This window comes from Macrobrachium rosenbergii, chromosome 14, assembly GCF_040412425.1.
Source record: "Macrobrachium rosenbergii isolate ZJJX-2024 chromosome 14, ASM4041242v1, whole genome shotgun sequence".
In the NCBI taxonomy this organism is placed as follows: Eukaryota; Metazoa; Arthropoda; class Malacostraca; order Decapoda; family Palaemonidae; genus Macrobrachium; species Macrobrachium rosenbergii.
The window spans coordinates 27,396,042-27,417,650 of NC_089754.1; the positions used below are offsets into that span (position 1 = coordinate 27,396,042).

The window sequence follows — 21,609 nt, forward strand, 5'->3', positions numbered from 1 at the left end:
AAAAAGATATGTGCTTTCTCTCAGAAGTAAAGCTTTCTATTACTGTACATGGAAACTAAAAAATGCAAAAGCTTAAATTTACAATAATTCATAATACCAAACTTAAAGCTGTGCTCCTAGTCTTAAGGCACCTGTATTTCTATATCTTGTATTCAAGAGAAGCTGTAAATGACACAATAGAGGTTACTACAAACAAGAGAGCACTAAAAAAAATAATTACTGTAAAGGTTAACACAGATGCATCAACATCAGCTGTTCTTGCAAGATGTCATACGTATATGTACATATTACAAATACCATGTCTAAGCCTGAAATGAGTATACATACTTCCCATCAGACATCTTATGGTATAATTAAACAAAAACTGTTTAATACAGTTCTTCACAGCCTGAAGAAAATCTTATGCACAAATCGTTGAAGTCAGCTGCTACTGTGAGACTTTGTTAACCCTTAAACACCGAGCCTCTATTTACAAAAGTGTCTGCCGTATGCCAGCGGCGTTCGGGAGTTAGCGCCGAAGCGGAAAAAAAGTTTTTTTCAAAAATCACAACACGCTTAGTTTTTAAGATTAAGAAATCATTTTTGGCTCCTTTTTTTTGTCACTGCCTGAAGTTTAGTATGCAACCATCAGAAATGAAAAAAAATATCATTATCATATATAAATATTGAAATATATGACAGCACAAAAAAAATTTCATATATAATTGTATATAAATCGCGCTGTAAGCAAAACGGTTAAAGCTAATGAGTTATTTTTTTTTCTTTGTATTGTACACTAAATTGCGATGATTTTGGTATCTAACAAACTGTAAAACGATCAAAGCAACACAGAGAAAATATTACCACACAGTTTTTTTCAAAAATTCACCATAAATCGAAATATTGTGCTAGAGCAGTGGTTCCCAACCAGGGGTCCATGGAAGAATTTCAAGGGGTCCATAGAGATGACAGGAAGATTTTTTGTGTACAATACCTACAACTATAACAACATTAGCATAACATTTTTCCTATGTATTTTACTTAAATAAAAAAGTGCTGAGTGGAATGTTTTCTGATTTCATACAAGTAGGCCTACAGCTTAATCAGCATAACAATGCAAGGCATTTTACATGAATATATTATTTTTTTGCAGAAAAATCTTTTATTAATTTTGCTGGCTTAACCTATTTCGTTGTAGGGGTCCACAGGTGAAAAAGTGACTGGAAAAGAGGGAACGGGACAAAAAAGGTTGGGATTGATTGATTGATTAATTGAGAGTTATCTGGCGTCACAACTACCAGGGAACCATTGTGCTAGAGACTTCCCGTTTGTTGCAAAATGAAGGTAATTGATTGAATACAGTCTTACTAGACTGTAAGTGTTTTAGCTTACAATTGCATTTTTCAACCATTTCGGTCGAGTTAAAGTTGACCGAAGGTCGAATTTTTTCTATTTATCGTGATTTATATGAAAATATTTCAAAACTGATAAAAGCTACAATCATGAGTTATTTTTTGTTGTATTCTACATGAAATTGTGCACATTTTCATACATAAAACTTTATGTAACGACTAATATAAAACGGTGCAAACATTACGACAAAGTGACGAAAGAATTTCTGAGATGTTCGGCAGAGTTACCAAACGGACGTAAGGAAAAAGTTTTTTCAAAAATTCACCATAAATCGAAATATTGTGCTAGAGACTTCCAATTTGTTGCAAAACCAAGGTAAATGATTGAATATTACTAGAATGTAAGAGTTTTAGCTTACAATTGCGTTTTTTTACCATTTCGGTCAAGTCAAAGTTGACCGAAGGTTGAAGTTTTGGCACTTATCGTGATTTATATGAAACTACTTCAAAACTGATAAAAGCTACAACCATGAGTTATTTTTTGTTGTATTCTACATGAAATTGCGCACATTTTCATATATAAAACTTTATGTAATGACTAATATAAAAAGGTGCAAACATTACGACAAAGTGGCGAAAGAATTTCTGAGATGTTCGGCCAAGTTACCACGCGGACGTAAGGAAAAATTTATTTTTTTTTAAATTCACCATAAATCGAAATATTGTGCTAGAGACTTCCAATTTGTTGCAAAATGAAGGTAAATGATTGAATATTACTAGAATGTAAGAGTTTTAGCTTACAATTAAGTTTTTCTTCCATTTCGGTCGAGTCAAAGTTGACCAAAGGTTGAAATTTTGGCACTTTTCGTGATTTATATGAAAATATTTCAAAACTGATAAAAGCTACAACCATGAGTTATTTTTTGTTGTATTCTACATGAAATTGCACACATTTTCATATATAAAACTTTATGTAATGACTAATATAAAACGGTGCAAACATTACGACAAAGTGACAAAAGAATTTCTGAGATGTTCGGCCGAGTTACCAAGCGGAAGTAAGGAAAAAGTTTTTTTTTTTTCAAAAATTCACCATAAATTGAAATATTGTGCTAGAGACTTCCAACTTGTTGCAAAATGAAGGTAAATGATTGAATATTACTAGAATGTAAGAGTTTTAGCTTACAATTGCATTTTTCGACCATTTCGGTCTAGTCAAAGTTGACCGAAGGTTGAAATTTTTTGTAGTCGATGTACGGTATGCCCACTTGTAACCGGACAGACAATTTTAGTTGACTTACGATACGCCCAGTCGGCATTTAAGGGTTAACCTATGAATGCCATGCTAAAGTTTGAAACAAAAGGAACAGGTCAAATTCAATTCCTCCCAATAGTCTACTGAGCTATTCTTATTTATCCAAAAATTTTTGTCTGTCTGCAACTCATTTCATCTTGTATAATCAGGATAACATGGACCAAACTCTAGACAGGTGATACCAAGTGGGGACTATGCCTTTCATATTTTATTCAACTAATTAAAATGGCTTATAGAAGTTAACTTTACATGAAACTGTTGTAAATATGAAAAAAAAACAAAGTACATGAATACCAAAGATCTTGATGTGATGTGAAAAATTACCACACCTTGCATGTAAAAAAAAAATACACCATTCATATACATGCACCTCTCACCTTTTTCTGAACATCCAACACTGTGCAAACCATCTCCCGAGAATAGTTTTGTTTGATTATGTATCTCAAAAGGCCTGGCTGTGAATCTAATAACTCTGGGTTATATGGAAGAGCCCCTTTCAGCTGAAACTTGAGAGATACAGAGTCCAGCTTCCAAGAATTAAGAGCTGGATTGTTGTGACCTGTTCGGAGAAAAAATAGCTGTAGCCTTTGTATAATATACAGCAATTAAAACGGGCAACACTACACCATAACAAAAGACTGAAATAAAAATATCATCACCTACAAAAAACAAGTAATCTACATAAAAAATATAGGGCACCCACCTGAATGCTCCACAACAGGGCGCAACTTTGGGCGTCCAATAATAGAAAGCATCTGAGCTGCTCGACGGAATTTATCCACAAAATCAGTCAGGAGTGATGATAATTTCTGAATAAGAAATTCACACTGAGATATTAGTAAAAACAACAATTACAATGAAAACTAGAACTATCTAAAAGATCAAAATGAAATATTTTTGAGTTGAAAGTGAAGTTCATCAACTGGCCATGAAAGTTCACTTCTGCCTTTTCCTTTTCTCTACTCCACATATTTTCTTCCTACTTGTACATCTAACTTATTCACCTCCTTCTTGCTCCCATTTTTGTCCATCATTTTAGAACAAATTCTTTAGGGTCACCCCTACGAGACTAGAGGTTGGGTCACCCCTATGAGACTAGAGGTTTCAAAGTTGTCAATTTGAGAATACAGCCTTCTAAAGCATATTAAGATTCAGATGGGAGGATAGAGGAAGAAATAATACCAAAAGAGAAACTATTTAATCCCATATGTAGTTGAGATGATGATGATGGGGAGATTAAAATGTCTTAAACATGTCCTGAACACCAACTTGGGGAGAGTGATACATCACTGTGTAAATTGGGCTCTTCAGGGCACCATGAGTTGGAAACCCAAACTTTTTTGGATGAGAACCAAAATAAGGGAGGTTGCAGATACAGGGAGCTCTATGGAAGTGAAACCACAAGAAAGATATGAGTGATGGAACTTCAGAGTCCCATTGTTACACAGCAACGGCAGCGATGATGAATTATTCTTAGCCTTGTATCAAGCCCCTTATCCAAAACTTTAGAGCATGCTTCAGCAAACTTCTTCTTCTACAATCTTAACATCCCCTTTCATAACACTCTTTCCAATCTGCTAGTCCCATATCTTCTTTTATTATATTTTTACACTGGGTATGTGCATTATGATCTCCATCTATCTCACCCTAACATTATAATTCAAATTAAAATGGAGATAGCCAAAATACTATGTGCATAATCTGACAGTACAGAACATAAAAATTGATAAAGAAAAATACAAATAAAGAGGTAACGAATACACAATTATCACTAAAGATTTCCACCATAAGTGAGCTGAGGCAGTTATGAATAATGTAATGAACAAAGGGGCTGAATCTATTATGGAACTATCAAAAGCAAAGAAGAATAAAGATTTCTTTCATCAATTAATACCAAAATAATCTGACTGACAGTATGAAACAGCATTAATTCCTATGTTTGGATCTATATCCAAAGGACAAAAATGCTTACAATTTAAACATACTAATATATGTGGCTCTATAAAAGCCAGGTACGACTATAATTCTTTACTTATAAGCTTTAAGTAACAATAAAAATAATGGTACTGAGTATTTTTCTTATATTATCTCCAATAGCATATAGAATTTGGTAAGCAAAGGTTGTGATCAAGGAAACTACAGTCTTCACAAATTAAACCTGAATACAACAGGACATCAATTGTTACACTTAGTAATAACTGAGACGGTCTCAGTACTTCAATGCATATCGTGAAATGTTTTTATTATTGTTTTTCTTATTTAATTCACTAATTTCTCCTCATTTCAGGAATGCAAGCACTATCAGTTACTGAGCTTCAACCATCCAACGGTTTTATTTACATAAAGCATGTAATGGCAGGTAACTCCCTGGAAATTGTACAAGACGATATCAGCTATGCTCAACTGTCTTTCAACATACAGTAAATATGTTGATAAAACTAAACAAAGCTCTGCTTTTTGTTTTATCACAGTGAGAAATACCCCTTTTGGTTTGAAAAATGACATTTTTATAATAAAATAAAGTTTTATATATACCTACCAAGTAATTACATAGCTAACAATTTCTAATAACCGGCAACTCAAATTTGAACATTCGCAGTAGCGATTCTTTTGTTTATTTTGGTGTAAGTAGCCAGCCCCACCCACTTTCAGGGAAGAAGAGGAACAACATAGCAAGGAGGTTCAGTTGATTTATGTCGCAATGTCCATGAGAGGGAAGGAGGGAGGGTTCCCACTCAGTAATTACTTGGTAGGTATATATAAAACTTTATTTTATTATAAAAATGCCATTTTTATATAAGTAACTTACCAAGTAATTACATAACTGATTCCCACATTGATAGGAGGTGGGATTCATGGACTTATTCTACCTCAAGTATTAAAAGTAATAATTTTAGAATACAAAGGAGTCTTTAACATTAATACAATGTTTGTTGTTCCTCATCTGGTAAGAGAGCTGCTGCAGGAAGATACTGCCTCTGGTGGAGCTCATCTTACCCTGTAGAGGTGTGACAGCATAGCCCAGTGTCACCTGCTACATAAGTGGGGCCTCACAGTGAAGGACTTCTCCAAATGCTAGCAAAGTATAGAAAGTTTGCCCCCACCCTGGCCGCAGTACCGACACACCACACCAGATAAAAACGCTGTACCACAGCAAAGAGTAAGGAAGGAAGAAATGCTCCCTATACTTCCTTCCCCAAAACTGTGCCAGCCACCAATAAAGGACCCAAGGTACTGCAATCATTAAAAACTGTTTCAACATTGCGTAGATAATGTGCCAAAAAAACTGACTTACATCTCCCGTAAGTGGATTGGAGAATGGAGGCAAGAGAAAGATTATGCCTGAACGACAAGGACGTAGCCACAGCTCTAATCCCGTGCACTCTTACCCTTAGAAAGGGAAGAAGCTCTTCTCCCACTTGTGAATGTGACTCGCGAATGAGATCTCTTAAAAAGAAAGAGAGGGCATTCTTTGAGAGAGAATGTGAAGGATTCTTCACTGAACACCAAAGGTGATTGGACGTACCTCTTATTTTGTCAGTCTTATGGAGATAGCACTTGAGAGCCCTTACTGGACAAAGGAATCTTTTTTTCATCTAACAAACCTACCACCTTAATGCTAAAAGAACGAGGTCAAGGTTTGGTTGGAATTTCGTTCTTAGCGAGAAAGCCAAGTGTAAAGGAACAAATCGCATCTCCATAAGAAAAACTGATTCTCCTATCCAGAGCTTGGATCTCACTTCTCGTGGTTGTGGCCAAGGCTACTAGGAATAAAGTCTTCTTAGTTAAGTTCCTCAGCAAAGCAGAATCAACAGGCTCAAAGGGTGGGGCTGAAAGCCATTTAACAAGTTCAGATAAATCCCGATCCGAAGACATATCTAAGGCTCTATGCCCGAATACAGAGCCTAACATTGCCCTATAACCTTTGATAAAGACTCTCTCCTGCATCTTGATATAGCTTGTGTAGCTGTTCTAGAAAATCCCTTAGCTCTGAGGAGTTTCTTGATACAGCAGTTTGAATCCTGTCAGAGCTAGCGTGGATAACCCCTGATGGAATCACCTGAGATAGGGTTGTCTGAGAAGCTTGTGTTTTTGAGGAAGTAGTCTTGGGAAATCAGACAGGAGACTTATCAAGTCTGGGAACCATTCCCTTAGAGGCCAAAAAAGAGCTATGAGAATCATCGAAGCATTCTTGTGAAACCTGAATTTGTTTATCACTTCCCTTACCATCCCGAAGGGAGGGAATGCATGGTATCTGTTGCCCATGCTGCGGGATCTGGAACTGGAGAGCAATAAAGTGGAAGGCGGTGATTTTTGGAGGTCGCAAACAGGTCTATTGTTAGCCTTCCCCACAGCTTCCACAACTCTAAGCATACTACTGGGTCCAACATCCATTCCGTGGGAATCACCTGGTTGCTACGACTCAGCTGGTCTGCTAGTATATTCATCTTGCCTTGCACAAATCTCATTACCATCCTTGTCTGATTTTGATAAGCCCAGAGAAGAAAGTCCTGCGCCGCCTTGCAGACAGAGAAGGAGTGAGCTCCCCCTTGCTTGCGTATGTAGGCCAGGGCGGTCGTACTGTCTGAGTGCACTGCAATGGTCTTGTCTCGAACTTCCAAAGCAAAGGCTTGCAATCCTAGATTGGTCTCAGTCAGTTCTTTTAAGTTTATATGCAGTTTCCTGTTTCGATGTCCACTTTCCAGAGACTTCCTTGTCCTCCAGGGTCGCGCCCCAACCCAAGTCGGATGCATCTGCATAGAAGCTCAGGTCAGGGTTCAGAGGAAAGAGAGACTTCCCTTCTGGTAGCCTGTTTTTGGATCTCCACCGAAGCAGATGTTTCTTGATGTCTTGGGTGACTGGGAACACAAATGAGTCCGGATATTTCTTTCAGTCGCAATTGTCTCTGAGGTAAAACTGGAGTACCCTCGTGTGAAGTCTCCCCAAGGAGACAAACTGCTCGATGGAACACAATGTTCCTAGGAGACTCATCCACTTGTTGGCAAAACACATCTGAAGAGTGAGAAACTCATCTATCATCTTTAGACAGGATTCTATCCTCTTGGGTGCAGAAAGCCCGAAAAAAACGAGAATTCAGACTCATTCCCAAATACACTATCTGTTGAGATGGAATTAGCTGAGACTTTTGAAGGTTGATCAAAAGTCCCAACTCCTCTGCTAGAGCAAGAGCTTTTGAATCTCCCCCTGGCAATCTTCCTTTGTGGGAGAACACATGAGTCAGTCCTCCAGATAGAGCGCAATGTTGACGCACACAGATGAAGCCAACCTGCCATCAGAGCGAGAATGCGGGTGAAAACCTGAGGGGCCATTGAAAATCTGAAGTATAGTGCTCGGAACTGAAAAATCTGGTTCCGAAAGACAAAGCGAAGGTATTTCCTTGAGTCTGGATGTATGGGGACATGGAAGTACGCATCTCGCATGTCTATGGAGACCATCCAGTCCCTTTGACGAATGGAAGCAAGAATTGAGCGGTTCATCTCCATTCTGAACTTTGTCTTCCATATGAAGACATTCAGTGCGCTGACATCCAGCACTGGTCTCCATCCTCCTGAAGACTTTGGAAACACGAAAAGGGGATTGTAAAACCCCTTCGATTCTGCATCTGTGATGTCCTCTATTGCTCATTTTTGAAGAAAAGCAGAAACCTCCTCTGAGAGGGCAAAAAACCTTCTCGAGCCTTTTGAATATGCGGTTAATACGATGGGTTTCTTGACTAAGGGTGGATAATCTACAAAGTGAATAGAGTATCCGTTCTAGAGTACCTCTATTACCCACTGTTCTGCTCCTCTCTTGCTCCACTCTTTCCAAAATAGAAGGAGCCTGGAGACCACTGCTGCACGGGGAAAACTTTCCTCACTTTTTGGAAGAAGGTTTGGCTGAAGAATTTTTGATGGCCTTGGAGGAGAAATGGACATTGGCATGAGGCCTAGACTGAAATCCTTGCCTGGTGCCTCGAAAGGGCTGGCCCTGCACAGGAGAGGAAGACTTGGCACTGAAGGAAAAATTCTCTTGAGCACGTTTAGAAGACTGGGTCAGGAGGTCTTGTATTGACTTCATTTGCAAGTCAGAAGCGGTACCATTAACTACTGCCCGAGGGAAAAGGAAGTAACGCACTAGAGGAGTGAACAGAAGAGCCGATTTTTGTGCAGATGTGACCCCTTTGGATATAAAAGAGCACCAAAGCTCTCTCTTCTTTAAAATACCCAGGTGTATGTTGAGATTAATTCCCGAGAGGCAACTCTAATTCCCGTCTATATAGGAGAGTACACCCAGAGGATCCGAAGGTAAATGCATGGGAACAGAAGGAAAGTCCTGGATTTTCTTGGCCAGGGTGCCCACTGCCCAATCCAGGAAACTGATCACTTCAAAAACTTTTGAAAATGTTCTTCAACAGGTGATCAAGTTCAGCGAAAGAGAACATCACCTTCGCCGCTGAAAAGGCAGACACACCCAGAGAGGGAATTTCCCTGGTAGCGTAATACGAATATCTCCTTACTAATAAGCACGAAGGAGGATAACAGAACACAGCCTTCCCTTGTTCTCTCTTGTCTGCTAACCAACACTAAAGTAGAAAGCACAAATTTGGGGAGCTTGGAGAATTTACGCTTAAGATTACTCATCTGGAACGGCGAAGCCAGAGAACAAGGAGCCGCTGGAGAGAAAAAGTTGGGAAAGGAGTGGAGCAGGAAGCCAGAAGGGCTGAATATGTCGTGGTAGGAGTATCCTCTTCCTGATCTTGAGCTACCTCCTCGGCTGATAAGACTGGAGAAAGAGGCGCATCGACCGCACTCGGTGGAGGAGGTTGAAGTTTCAAAAAGCTCAAAATGTCATTTAGGCACTGCTGAATGGGAGTCAGAGACAGGTCTAAAACCACTGGCGCTGCAGAAGAAAAAGCTGTCATCATACGATGTGAAAAAGCAAGACCAATCGTCGTTGGCCGATCGGGTGCCACTGGGCGCTCAGGAGCTACTGGAAGCTTGGAAGATACAGAGCACTCGGAAGCCAATGGGCACTTAGAAGCTGTATTTGGCGTCAATGGAAGCTCTGGCGCCAAAGGAGGATCTGGCGCCAATTGGCGCTCCCGCGTCAAATGGTAGTCAGCCACTACCACCGAAACCGCTACATCACGAGAAGAGGAGCATCTAGATGCACCATCGGGAACTGCAGGACACTCTAACAAAGAAGTGCCCTCAGGAACAGAGGACAGCTCAGGCACTAATGGGCACTCCGACAAAATACGTCGACGTATGGAATGATCAGGATCCAACACACAAAGTTTGGTGGGCAAAACTTCTGGCAAAAAATGTTCTGGACTGTCCCAAAAACTACAAGAGGGAACAGCCTCTTTCACTTTCTTACAAGGCATCTGAGGGGTGCTAGCCACATCCACTGCAGACCTCTTGAGCAGTCTAGATGTATCGCTGAAGCACCACTGCCACCTGCACTTGGGACTCAACACTCCGGAACTGGAGGAAAGACAGTGCACATCCAAGAAAACTCCTTTCCAACAGCGTTTTGTCAATGGCTGAGAATCTGCAACAGTGTGACTGAGGGGCCAACTGCCCGTGGGCAGACCCCGTTAACCTCCCTTGGGTCTCCGGTATGACTTCTTCCAGGTGCTGGGGAGTATGTCGGGGACCCTCGCTCCACTAACACTTAACTAACACTTCACTATGAGCACTACATCCACGGTTCATAATCTGACGAACTGAATCATCCAACTGAGACGTAGAATGCATTAATAATTCAAACTTCGCTTCAAGAGTGGCCGCAGCACTGGGGTCGAAAGTATGAGAGCTGGGAATGGGAACAGGCTGTAAAGTTAAATGACTGGGATTAGGAGACATGACAGAAATTACAGAACATCAGACAAAGATTTAGAAGAATGCTGACTAGCTACATTTGTCACTCCTAGCATTAGCTTCCCTAATTCTGTCTTTTTCCAATTTGGAAAGGTGAGAAGTTAAAATCTTCCACTGTCTAAGGTCACACTCAACACATTCAGCACAGGTAAGATCTATAGAGCACACTTGGCCCCTGCAACTAGCACACACAGAATATAAATCGTATTTGGCAGAAGCCAATCTCGTATTGCCGCCTTTGCTGCAATAAAGAGTGCTCGATGTACAGTACTAGCGTTAGACATCGTCAAAGTACGAGTAAGTGACAACTAAGTCCAAACAAGAGTCAAAATTCCATAAACTATCCAAATAGTCAACCTGACTAAATAAATGCTGAAAGGTAATCAAAAGAACCCAAAATACTGCACTAATCTTCTAGGGAAAATAACCAGTAAAGCCTACGAAAATCCAAATTACTATAGCTACTGCTCACAACCTTTGTCGAAAGCCAGCAGAAATAAATTGAACCTTCTTGCTACAATGTTCCTCTTCTTCCCCGAAAGTGGGTGGGGCTGGCTACTTACACCAAAATAAACAAAAGAATCGTTACCACGAATTTTCAATTTTAGCTGCCAGCTATTAGAAATTGTTAGCTATGTAATTACTTGGTAAGTTACTTATATAAAATGAGTGTCCAGTCTCTAAGCTTAAAGCCAACACAGGACTTAAGTTAGGGAAAAAAAAACCTTCTTACATATACTCTTGCATATACTCTATGCTCTGTACTACGTACTCAAAACATTACCAGCACTACTCTTTCTTCTACAAAGACATTGTACTTCAGTTGCAAAAATTAATTTAAATTCCTTAGTACTGACCTAACCTTTGAAGAAACAAATATCATCCATTTGGGTAGAAATAATACTTACCCAATGAGGCCAGTTTTTGTATTCTGGATATAATTTTAGAAGCTCATTCACAATAAAGTATCCTGGTAATAATGATGCACTGCGATCAAAAATCAGGTCCATAACCTCATAAAGGGCTTCAACAAGAGGAAGATGCGAACGTCTGAGATTAACAGGTAGTCTTCCAGCTTTCTCTAAACAAAGCTGTGAATAAATAAGGTAAAGCGTAAGCTAGTCTAAATTCCAATTAAGAGCTGGTGACTTTATCATCAGAAATATTATACAGCATAGGTATATTCCAGAAATACTTTCAATAATTTCTAATTAATATAACCAAATAAATTTATATTATTGGTCAAGCCTAGTTTATTATTCTAATAATCTGACAGCTTCAAAAGTTGGATATACAACAGACAAGCCTGCTCAAGTAAGCAGGAAAGATGAAAAAATCTTAAAATATACTACCACATGCTTATGGAATTAATTTTAACAAAGATAAAAAAAAATGCTATCAATTCTCATATTCTTACCTTCATAATTTCCCTAACTCCTTTGTAGTCAACACCAGTTACAATCTTTTTGATCAGCCCAAAGGCAGTAATCCAGAAGATATCATTATCTGGTGTGAGGTTTTTGCTGGTTAAAAGACTAATACAGATGACTCTGAAAAAAGAGTAACGTATATTACCAATTTTACAAAATAACAGGAAGTGAAACTTTAGTACCCAAGGTTTAAGGATGCCTTTCCTTCACTATAAATTCTGGACTGGCATAAGGAACGTTAACTATTTCCAACATTACTTGTGATCAAATACTAAATATGCCTGTATTTTGAAAAGAAATATATTTCATAAAACACAAAAAACTGCCTTTATGTAAGAGTTTATAAAGAAAAAATTACATTGCCTGGAGGTTAATGAATACCCTTAAGTGTAGGCCAGCTCCTATTCCCCTGATCAACCTCTTCAGCCTATTCAACTTTTATACAAATGTATCTGACAACTGACTAGATATGAAGGGGAAGGAAGAATCTCAATACAAAAAATTACCTGTTTACTACATAACATAAAATATGGTTTAAATTTTTAAGTGTTTGCATGAACATTATCCAAATATCTACTTCAGTGAGAATATGATTACAAGTAAGAAGCCACTCTTGACTGGGAAAAAGTCCTCAGGAAGAAAAAAAAAATACTTAATGATGCAAGCACACCTGGAGTAAGGTTCATTTTTTAACCATCATGAACACTGAAATTTGTTTCCAACTAAGGTGAGGGAGTAGTATAATCTGTACATTTTAAGCTATGGAAAGTACCGGAAAGAGGATCTGAACACATCTTTGGGGCAAAAAACTACTCTAAATAAAATTATGTATTATAACTGAGAGCTTAAAGATAGTGGCTTACAACACCTGAGTTGGGAATGGGGTATAACATAAATGTAGACTGACATTTCTACTGAGTCACTTTCTCAACTTGCTCTGTTAAATGACACTTTCTACAGAGGTAGGGGTAACCAACATTCAAACCTCATACTCTGTACTTGGCAGTGTAGAAGAAAACAGTAATTATCATGTCATACCATATAAACTCGAGCAAAGAACAGAATAGTATGTGATTATGAGGTAATCTGGTCACATAATGGAATTAGGTCTTGAAACGAATAACATATCATGTTACCTGTGAATGACATGCCTTTACCATCAAGAGGCAATAGTTTCTGACTTTTATACTATGCTGCTTGTATATCTTGCTCAACAAACAGGCTGTATTACAAAAAGTTAAGATGGCTGGTACCCATATCTCATATACTCTTAACTTGAATGGAATTGAAGTCCTATTTTAAAGAATCACAAACTTCCTTTAGCCAGATGGCCTTTGCTTCTGACTATGAATGGAAAGTAAATTTGGGAATAGAGGAAACTTAGTATCCCTGATAACTATGGAAGAATGAGACACTGATCATTAGCCACGGAAGAATGAGACACTGATCATTAGCCACCAGTGTAATAATTTTAGCAAATGAACAACATATTTTGCTATATGATCAACATTGGAATATGGCAAAACCAAACATTTTGCAATATATAATGATATACTCGTATGTGTCTACACAATCATACTAGCATGAAAAAGACCAGTAGAAAGGGCAGAAATTCAAAGAGAGATGGCATATATGAAGATCTAAACCAGTTATAAATCCAGGCGTTAAGTACATACAGTATAACAGAAGCTTGTGAAGAGAAGTCATGTCATGCTTAAACAAGTACACTAAAGGGAAATACCCGTACCTGATGTAAAAATACTGATGACCATAATAAAATCTGAACCTTTAGTGGTATTTATTATTACTTACTTTGGTGAGACTGTATTAGTTGAGGACAAATGATGAAGTGCTGACGCTATAAACTGAGCTCGATGAGGATTATTTTGTCGCGCCAGAGCTGTCACAATAATTTGTACACCAGAATCCTGGACCCGGGCAGAAACTTCTGCATTTGATGCCCTGGGAAGAAGAATAATGAGATAAATGAATAATTAATGCAGAAAATCTTTGAAATGATAACTTCTATGTTCCACGTACATAAACTCTTTTACACTTCATTGTTATTGTTATCATTACAATGATAACCTGAACAAACATTCATATGGAGAAAACCTTTAACTACTATTAATATAAAATGGTTTAATGAAACTATTCTATTAAGTCACATTTATAAACATCTATAGTGCTGGCCCATATAATTTGCAAAACAAACTGCAATAATTGGAAAGGTAAACACTGAAAATGGTACACACTTAGTAAGCAGTTCAAGAACAAAGGAACAATCAAAAAGTAAAAGGCAGCAATGAATCCCTTACTTATATACAAAGAATCTTAATATTCAAAAGACGCTGAAATCACTCAACAATATTTTTATCTCAAGCTAACATTCCCATTCTTTAGTGAACTGGAGAGAGAGAGAGAGAGAGAGAGAGAGAGAGAGAGAGAGAGAGAGAGAGAGAGAGAGAGAGAGAGAGAGAGAGAGAGAGAGAGAGAGAATAAGCCAAGAAATAATAGTGTTCTTAGCTTGCCTATTCTTAGAGCTTTCTTCTTAAAAGATGTATATTTTAGGTTACAAAAAGTTATAAAAACACATAAAATTTTATATAATTTACTTACTTTATTTGCTATCATAAAATCAGACATTCTTTTAAAAAAAAGTTTTTATTCGTAAGATACACTGAGATATAAAATAAAGCCTAAATCTGCTCATTAAACTTTTTATATATACTGTATTAGGTATCTAAAGATAACTTTTCCCTAACCCTTTTTCATCCTCCAAACATGAATGGTGTGTCTGTCTGTCTGTCTATGGTGTACACAACTGAGACTTGCAAGAGAGAGAGAGAGAGAGAGAGAGAGAGAGAGAGAGAGAGAGAGAGAGAGAGAGAGCCATATCCAGAAATCATACGATCGCATTTGTCAATACAAAAGCAATCGCAGTTGTATGGTCCCAAACGAAGGGCTGTCATGGCACCCAGAAATCATATGACACCTCCCAAACGAAGAGCTGAAATGGTACCCAGAAATCATATAACACCCCCAAAATGTCCCAACTCCCATCGCATTGCCTCACTGGTTAAACAGGCTTACAAACATATGCAGTTACTTGGAATGAAATGCCTGGAATCGATGATTACAAGGCTGTATCAGTATCACAGATAATTTCTTTTATTACAGTGATATTGAATTAAGATGTCTTTATGCTTTACTATTTATTAGAAAAAGATACTGTATATCTGTAGTATATTTTGTATACTTGATATTTGCTGTCCTGATTTCTTGCAAAAATGCAAACAAACAGTTAGGAAATACGCAAGCAACTTTACAGGAATATGGAGTGTGCACCCCCAATAGCCGATTCTCAGCGTTTAATGCTTCTTAATAAAGGAGCATGAGAATGTGATCACCAACCGATAAACAGCGTACGAGGAATTTCATGCTTGTATCACCTTGTAGCCTACCTGAGCTTCAGTGGCTGTACTGATTTCAATTTTCTTGGGCAATATAACACTAATAAGACATTAAGATTCCTAGATGTACACCAATTAAAAACGTAATTCTATACTGAATAGGAAACCTAAACACATCAACGGAGCCTATTTTGAAGAAAAAGAATTCCAACACAGGTGCCTGAATAGTTCTTTTTGTTACGATAAGCTCGAATTCACCCGTCGTCGGCAGGCAAAGACTTCTTACTTTTCAAGACCTTTGTTGTGCTGTTATTCAAGTCTTTTTACCACAAACTTTCATATTTTGTAGACTGATTATTTGGCAAATGTATTTTAATGCATTGTTTTACATTTTGATAGACATTGTAGATAAGTCACTTTGGCAAATGTATTTTAATGCAGAGCTGAAATTTACATTCTTTCAATTCTGCCATTGAAAGGGGGTACCAATGTGATGCCTCCTTTACTATGGTTCCAAATTTACATTGTTAAATGCAAATGCTTAGATATGTTCATGTGGTTTCTGGATACGGCAAGACCATAACGATCGCATACAATGAACCATTGTATGATTTCTGGAAACGAGCGAGAGAGAGAGAGAGAGAGAGAGAGAGAGAGAGAGAGAGATATTCCATCTGCTTCAACCTCTTGCTGCTTCCTTCACCCTCTCTGAATTCACTATACAAGCTCATCTAATGGGTCTCCTGCTGCTAATTCATTTCCCAGTGTAGAATTGATGTGGTCATTGAATGCAACAGTCCTAGACCATTTGATGCTATCTCAGTGATAAGAGTGCTTTCTAGTAATATCATTGGTCAATTATTTGGTCTTTGATAGACAAGTTGCATGCTTTCTTTGCTACTCTTCTTCCTCCTCCTCCTCCTCCTCCTCTTGTTGTACCTGTTGCTCAAGCAGTGTCTCATCCACTTTCAGTTTCTTCTAGTTCCTTGGCTGTCCAACACTCTGAAGACATTCTACCTGAGGCTCAGCCTGCAGACTCTATCCCATCCATTTTCTCTGCTATGATGCTTATCAGTACTGAAAATCACTCTCATCCACATGGAATTTTGAAAGCCTTGGGCATGAGTCAGTCCTTGACCCAGACCCTACCAGCAAAAATACTAGCTCTGGGTTCCTTGTCATGTCACTTGGTCTGCTGTTCCTGCTGATTCCAACCACTTTCGTCCACACGGCCATGACCATTCTTGATACAGATGTACACACAACAGATGATGTTCATAGAGTGGTCATGGAAGTTCTTTCTGCCATCAGCAAAGAGGTTCAATAAAAAAAAAAACCTACTGAAGATCTTTTTGCTAAACTACTTCACTGGATGTGCAGCTTTTAATAGTGACCATCCTTGTCAAAACCTTCAGGAAGAGTCTGAGGCTAAACTAAGACAAGGTGATAAGATTCTTCAGCAAAGATTTCAAATAATTCCATGTAAAAATTAACTGTGACAATTCTCAAAAATAAGATGCTGAGATTGAAGGGACATGGCACCAGCCATGACAGCAACTATCCAAATGACAGCCCTCACTGCTACTGTACTTGTAACCTGATCAGCTGCTTTATAAATTTTTATATTCACGAGTGTTCTTCAGAGGCACAACACCCCTCCTTTATCAATGAAGTCATAGCCAAGGATGTCTCAGTCTCCTTGTCTCTGTGTCTTGTATCAAGGTCTCCTGGACATGTGCAAGAGGTTCTGACTGGCAATTTTGACTGGCAGTAGTGGTACTTGGTGGTTCCAGTGATCTTATGGTGAACAGAGCTCCTTTACCAAAGAATACAGCCGACATTCATCACTTTGTCCTCTTAATCTTTCATATTCTCTAAATACTCCATCAGCTGACAAATGTAATGCTAAGAAAGAGGATGCTGCATTAAAGAACCTCTCCAGCCTGATTCCTACCTCAGATCTTTGTGAGATACATACTTTGGATCTTTAAATTATTACCTCTTTCTGGAGTCTTTGGTAAGACATCCACTAAAAATAAAACTGTGTTCTTCAATATGGGCAGCTCTTCTTTAGCTCCCATGTCTTCCTCTAAGCCTACCCAACACTGCAAGTTGCCCTAAAGGCCTTAACAGTTCTCAAAAAGCAAAATGCTCAAAGATAAGGCTGCAGTGGAAAAGCATAAGAGGCTCATGTAAAGTACACTAAGCTTACAGCACACAAAACAATCTTATATTAAAAGTTACATTAAGCTTAAAACACTTAAAATATAATCTACATACACTAAGTGTGCACTTAATTTTTAAAATCAGTAGTTTACTAAAGACATAAATACAGGCAAAGGTACAACTTTGCAATATTTACGAAGGATTCTGAAAAATAATATCCAAACACTGAAAGCATCAACCAGATGATAAAATGCTCCCAGCCAAAGCATGTGAACAATTCAGTTGTTCAGATGGTAGTTGTTGGAATACACGTACAGTACCTGTGATAGGTAATCAAGGCCAGCAAAAATCAGCACACAAACAAAGGGAAATCCAGTGAAAACACCATCACCGAAGGTATAAGAAGCACTGATTATGGAAAGGGGAATGGATTAAATTATTCTGAAATTATTTTGCATTACAGTGTACAATTCTAAACAAAATCCACACAGTAAAACTGCAGCCAGGCATGCAGCAAATAACTAGTTTTTTTACCAAAAGAAGCATTCTGGACCTGGATGCATACTAAGACTATGGAAAACAAGACTATTATGCTTCTGTGATGTGCCTGGAAATTGTTGCTACAGCAGTTTAGGCTATAATAAAGTAATACGTTTGTGAACAAAAATGAAAGAAACTTTCAGTTCATGTATAAAATCAACCTAGACAAGCACCCATGTGGAAAGTACTACAGCAAAACACGCAAAGTAATTGACCATTTAAATTAAATCAATATTATATACCCAAACAGCAAATTTGATTATCAATTTGATAGTAGACTAATAGAAATTTTTTAAAATCTGCAATCTAAAGACCAAATCATTCAGACAACCGAAAGCAAGCTAGGTTAAATTTACAAACCACAAACTGCTACATAATGACAAATACCTCTAAATTTTTTTAAATACATGTAAAGTTACTACAGTATTCACAAAGTACAAATTCATGCAATTCTCAAGAGATTCATGAGATGCGGACTGAAAAAACTCAGCATGTTCATAACTTACCCTGCAGGCTTTGGTGTTTCAGCAGGTTTCTGGGCACCCCCTTGCTGATTTTCATGGCTGGCTGCAGCTGATGCAGTCGCTTCTGCCACAGTGTCAGTGAATGCCCTCTGCAGTTCATTGCAAACAGTTGTAAGATTTGCAGTTTCCTTCTCAGACTTAGGAACTTCCAAGAGATTCAAGAGGGCTTCTTGTAAGGCATCAACTTTCTGCAACAAAAGTACTTCATTACTACCTTCATAATTTATAAAAACAATTAAGCTTTGTATCCAACGGAAATACAAGAATGCACGCTTGTTCATTCAGCATACACAATTGTGGGAATGTATAATGACAACTGAAATTTCTCAATGAATCACTGATATATATAGTAGTTACAAATATGCAAAAAATGTGGCTCATTAAATGCTTAACATCAAGCCTACCATACAAGAATGTGTTGTCGGTTTCCTCAAAATCTTTATGCTTAGCTGAAAAGATGACAACATATAAAAAACAATTGTAAATACAATCAAACACATTAATATAAACAGGTGAGTAAGGAGAGTTCCCCGATCACCTGCCATAAGCCAGCACTTTGTCATTCAGCATCTGGGACTATGTGGGTGACTGACAAGGGATTATGATGAAAGTCCCCTGTTTCTATAAGTAGGAAAAATACAAGGTAATTCTAAATTGTGTTATTTGTTCATGCAGAAATACAAACCATTAGCTTTTAAGGAGGGGACACACTCCTTAGATGGGAAGATAGTCTCTCAACTCACAGGAAGTTCAACTTGCATGAGAAATGTTATTTATCCCAGAAATGATAGCCTATTGATTAGGGGATACAGTAAATGACACCTATAACCTCATATACAACCAGGCACAGAGATACAAGACTGATAGGGCCCTCTGCCAAAGTGAGATATATTTTCTAAAAAAACTTCAGATAACTAAGTGCTGCCAGAATATGAAAAGGAGAACAAGTCAGAAAAGCAGGTAATATCTGGTCAAGTCAGAAAAGCAGCTAATATCTGGTCAACTGTAAAATGATGATTCAGATAATAGCTTTGCCAGTGACCTCCTGCCCCTGGTTAAACAGGATAGCATATACTCACTTTAACAGCCGAAGCTCTAAGATAGGATAATTGATGGTGAAGTGTACCTGCATCATGGTCCATTCCAGCATAATTTACTCAGCCTGGCTGTTGACTAGCAAGGGAAGAAAAGGGAGAAGGGAGAGAGAGACAGACTAATAGGTGATGTCCCTAGGGTAAAATGGGTGAAAGTAGTCTGGCACCACCTGACACATGCCTTTGTGAGCTCTCACCCAGGCTTGACGACTGTCCTTGCAGGGCAGAATGCATACCTGCCTATCACTTCACAAAATCAGAAAGAACAGATGTCCTCAACTACCTTCTTGTAACTGCAGGTCCCACAATGACAAGGCAACACTGGCCAAAGAGGATGGGTTTTCCTCAGATAGTACCACAAGGGTCGCACTAGGAATAAAAGTACGCATTTGGATCCCCACTGACCGAGTCTTGGAGGGAGGGAACTGAACAATCTTGTATCTCTGGTCAAAAACTGAGCTTTCACTACAAACTCAAGAATCAATGGGACTGAGGGGGATTTCCAACCCTGCAAGACCCAGACAAGATATGAAAGGTCATGCAACTTGTTAAATTTATTCAGTAATTTTTAATTTACTACCAGCCACAACTGTTTAGCACCAGCCCCATGGGATGGAGCCTGAAACAAACAAAAGTACATAAATTTCTAGATTACTTTTAATTTTAAAACGATTTCTATATTAAGGAGATTTATGGACACAGCAATGAAACTCCAACATCAATTACTGGTATATTGGTAAAATAATACAGGTACGAATGCTAAGTAGCCTATGGGGTCAGGGCTGGGTAGAACTATTGTACACTGCATGGGGTATTACCTTGGAAACTGACTTTTTCTATAGTATTTTGGTTGCTTATTAAGAATATACTCTTATTCTTTGTCAGTCAACTGTAATTAAACTGTAATTAACCTCAGAACTGATATGTTTATATATGCTGGCCATCCTGGAATGCTATTGCGCATGTGCAGTGTTATAGGGGAACTTTTGGTAAAAAATGGAGTTTCTTTCACTAGGGCGTCTGGGGGGCTCGGTCAGATTAGGTTAGTATAGTTCCTTTTATAATAAGTAAACATATAGTTCCTTTTATAATAAGTGAACATATGGCTCCCTAATGACTTACGCATGCACAGAACCATTCCATAGCGACAAAAAGTTCGGTCTTTCTCCCATTGTTTCTTTCCTCCACCCAAAACTCCGCATTCCCAAAGGGTCCCAACCACATTAGGTAGAGATGTGAGGTTAATGATAACTGACCAGCAATAAACACCACTACCACCTCCTTCATCAGAAACACTAAAAGGATGGGAAAAATCAATTTCAAAGGTAATAGTTGGTGCAGAGCTGTTCGACAGTTTAGTTTTACCCAGGGCTGCCGTAGGTCTACGCTAGTAGGCATTTCAGGGGGAATATGACCTAACCAGCTTAACTTTTACCTAACCTAACCTCGGACGCCGTGTCCTAACCTGGCCCGGAGGGCCTGGAACCCCTAAGTATTTTGTGACTCCTTAGAAATGCCTACTACACTTACAGTAGCCCTGACCCCTCACGCTGCATTTGCTCCAACAAAGATATTGCAGAAGTCGTCGGCTGTATCCACACCTCAACCTTCAGGGTAAAGTAGATTGGGTAAAGGCTAAATGAACCGTGCAAACTTGTAACTTGTAATCAGCTATGCTGGCCTAAGCTTAGGCTAGCTCAAAATAATACTAACCATGAGTTAAACTCACCAAGCTATCAGTTAAAATTTCATTAATTCTGTTATCAGTCGCCACAGTGGTGTCCTCCATACTGCAGTGGACAGACTTTTCCTAATAATGGGGATTATTTTGTCATAGTGACTCTGACCACCTAACACCGATACACAAATATAAACACAAGTGTGGTTTCGTTCTGAACGCTAACTTCTGCATG

At 38.4% G+C, this 21,609-nt stretch overlaps 1 protein-coding gene across 1 annotated transcript in view; it reads right to left on the reverse strand.

Moving 5' to 3' along the window:
• The window catches only part of LOC136845833 (mediator of RNA polymerase II transcription subunit 23-like), a 127,093-nt gene extending 105,484 nt beyond the window's left edge, over positions 1 to 21,609 (reverse strand). Inside the window, 7 exon segments of the mRNA XM_067116227.1 lie at positions 3,024 to 3,205; positions 3,350 to 3,455; positions 11,438 to 11,620; positions 11,947 to 12,079; positions 13,772 to 13,921; positions 18,585 to 18,790; positions 21,426 to 21,609. Coding sequence (XP_066972328.1) covers positions 3,024 to 3,205; positions 3,350 to 3,455; positions 11,438 to 11,620; positions 11,947 to 12,079; positions 13,772 to 13,921; positions 18,585 to 18,790; positions 21,426 to 21,485 — 1,020 coding nt within the window. The 5' untranslated portion in view covers positions 21,486 to 21,609.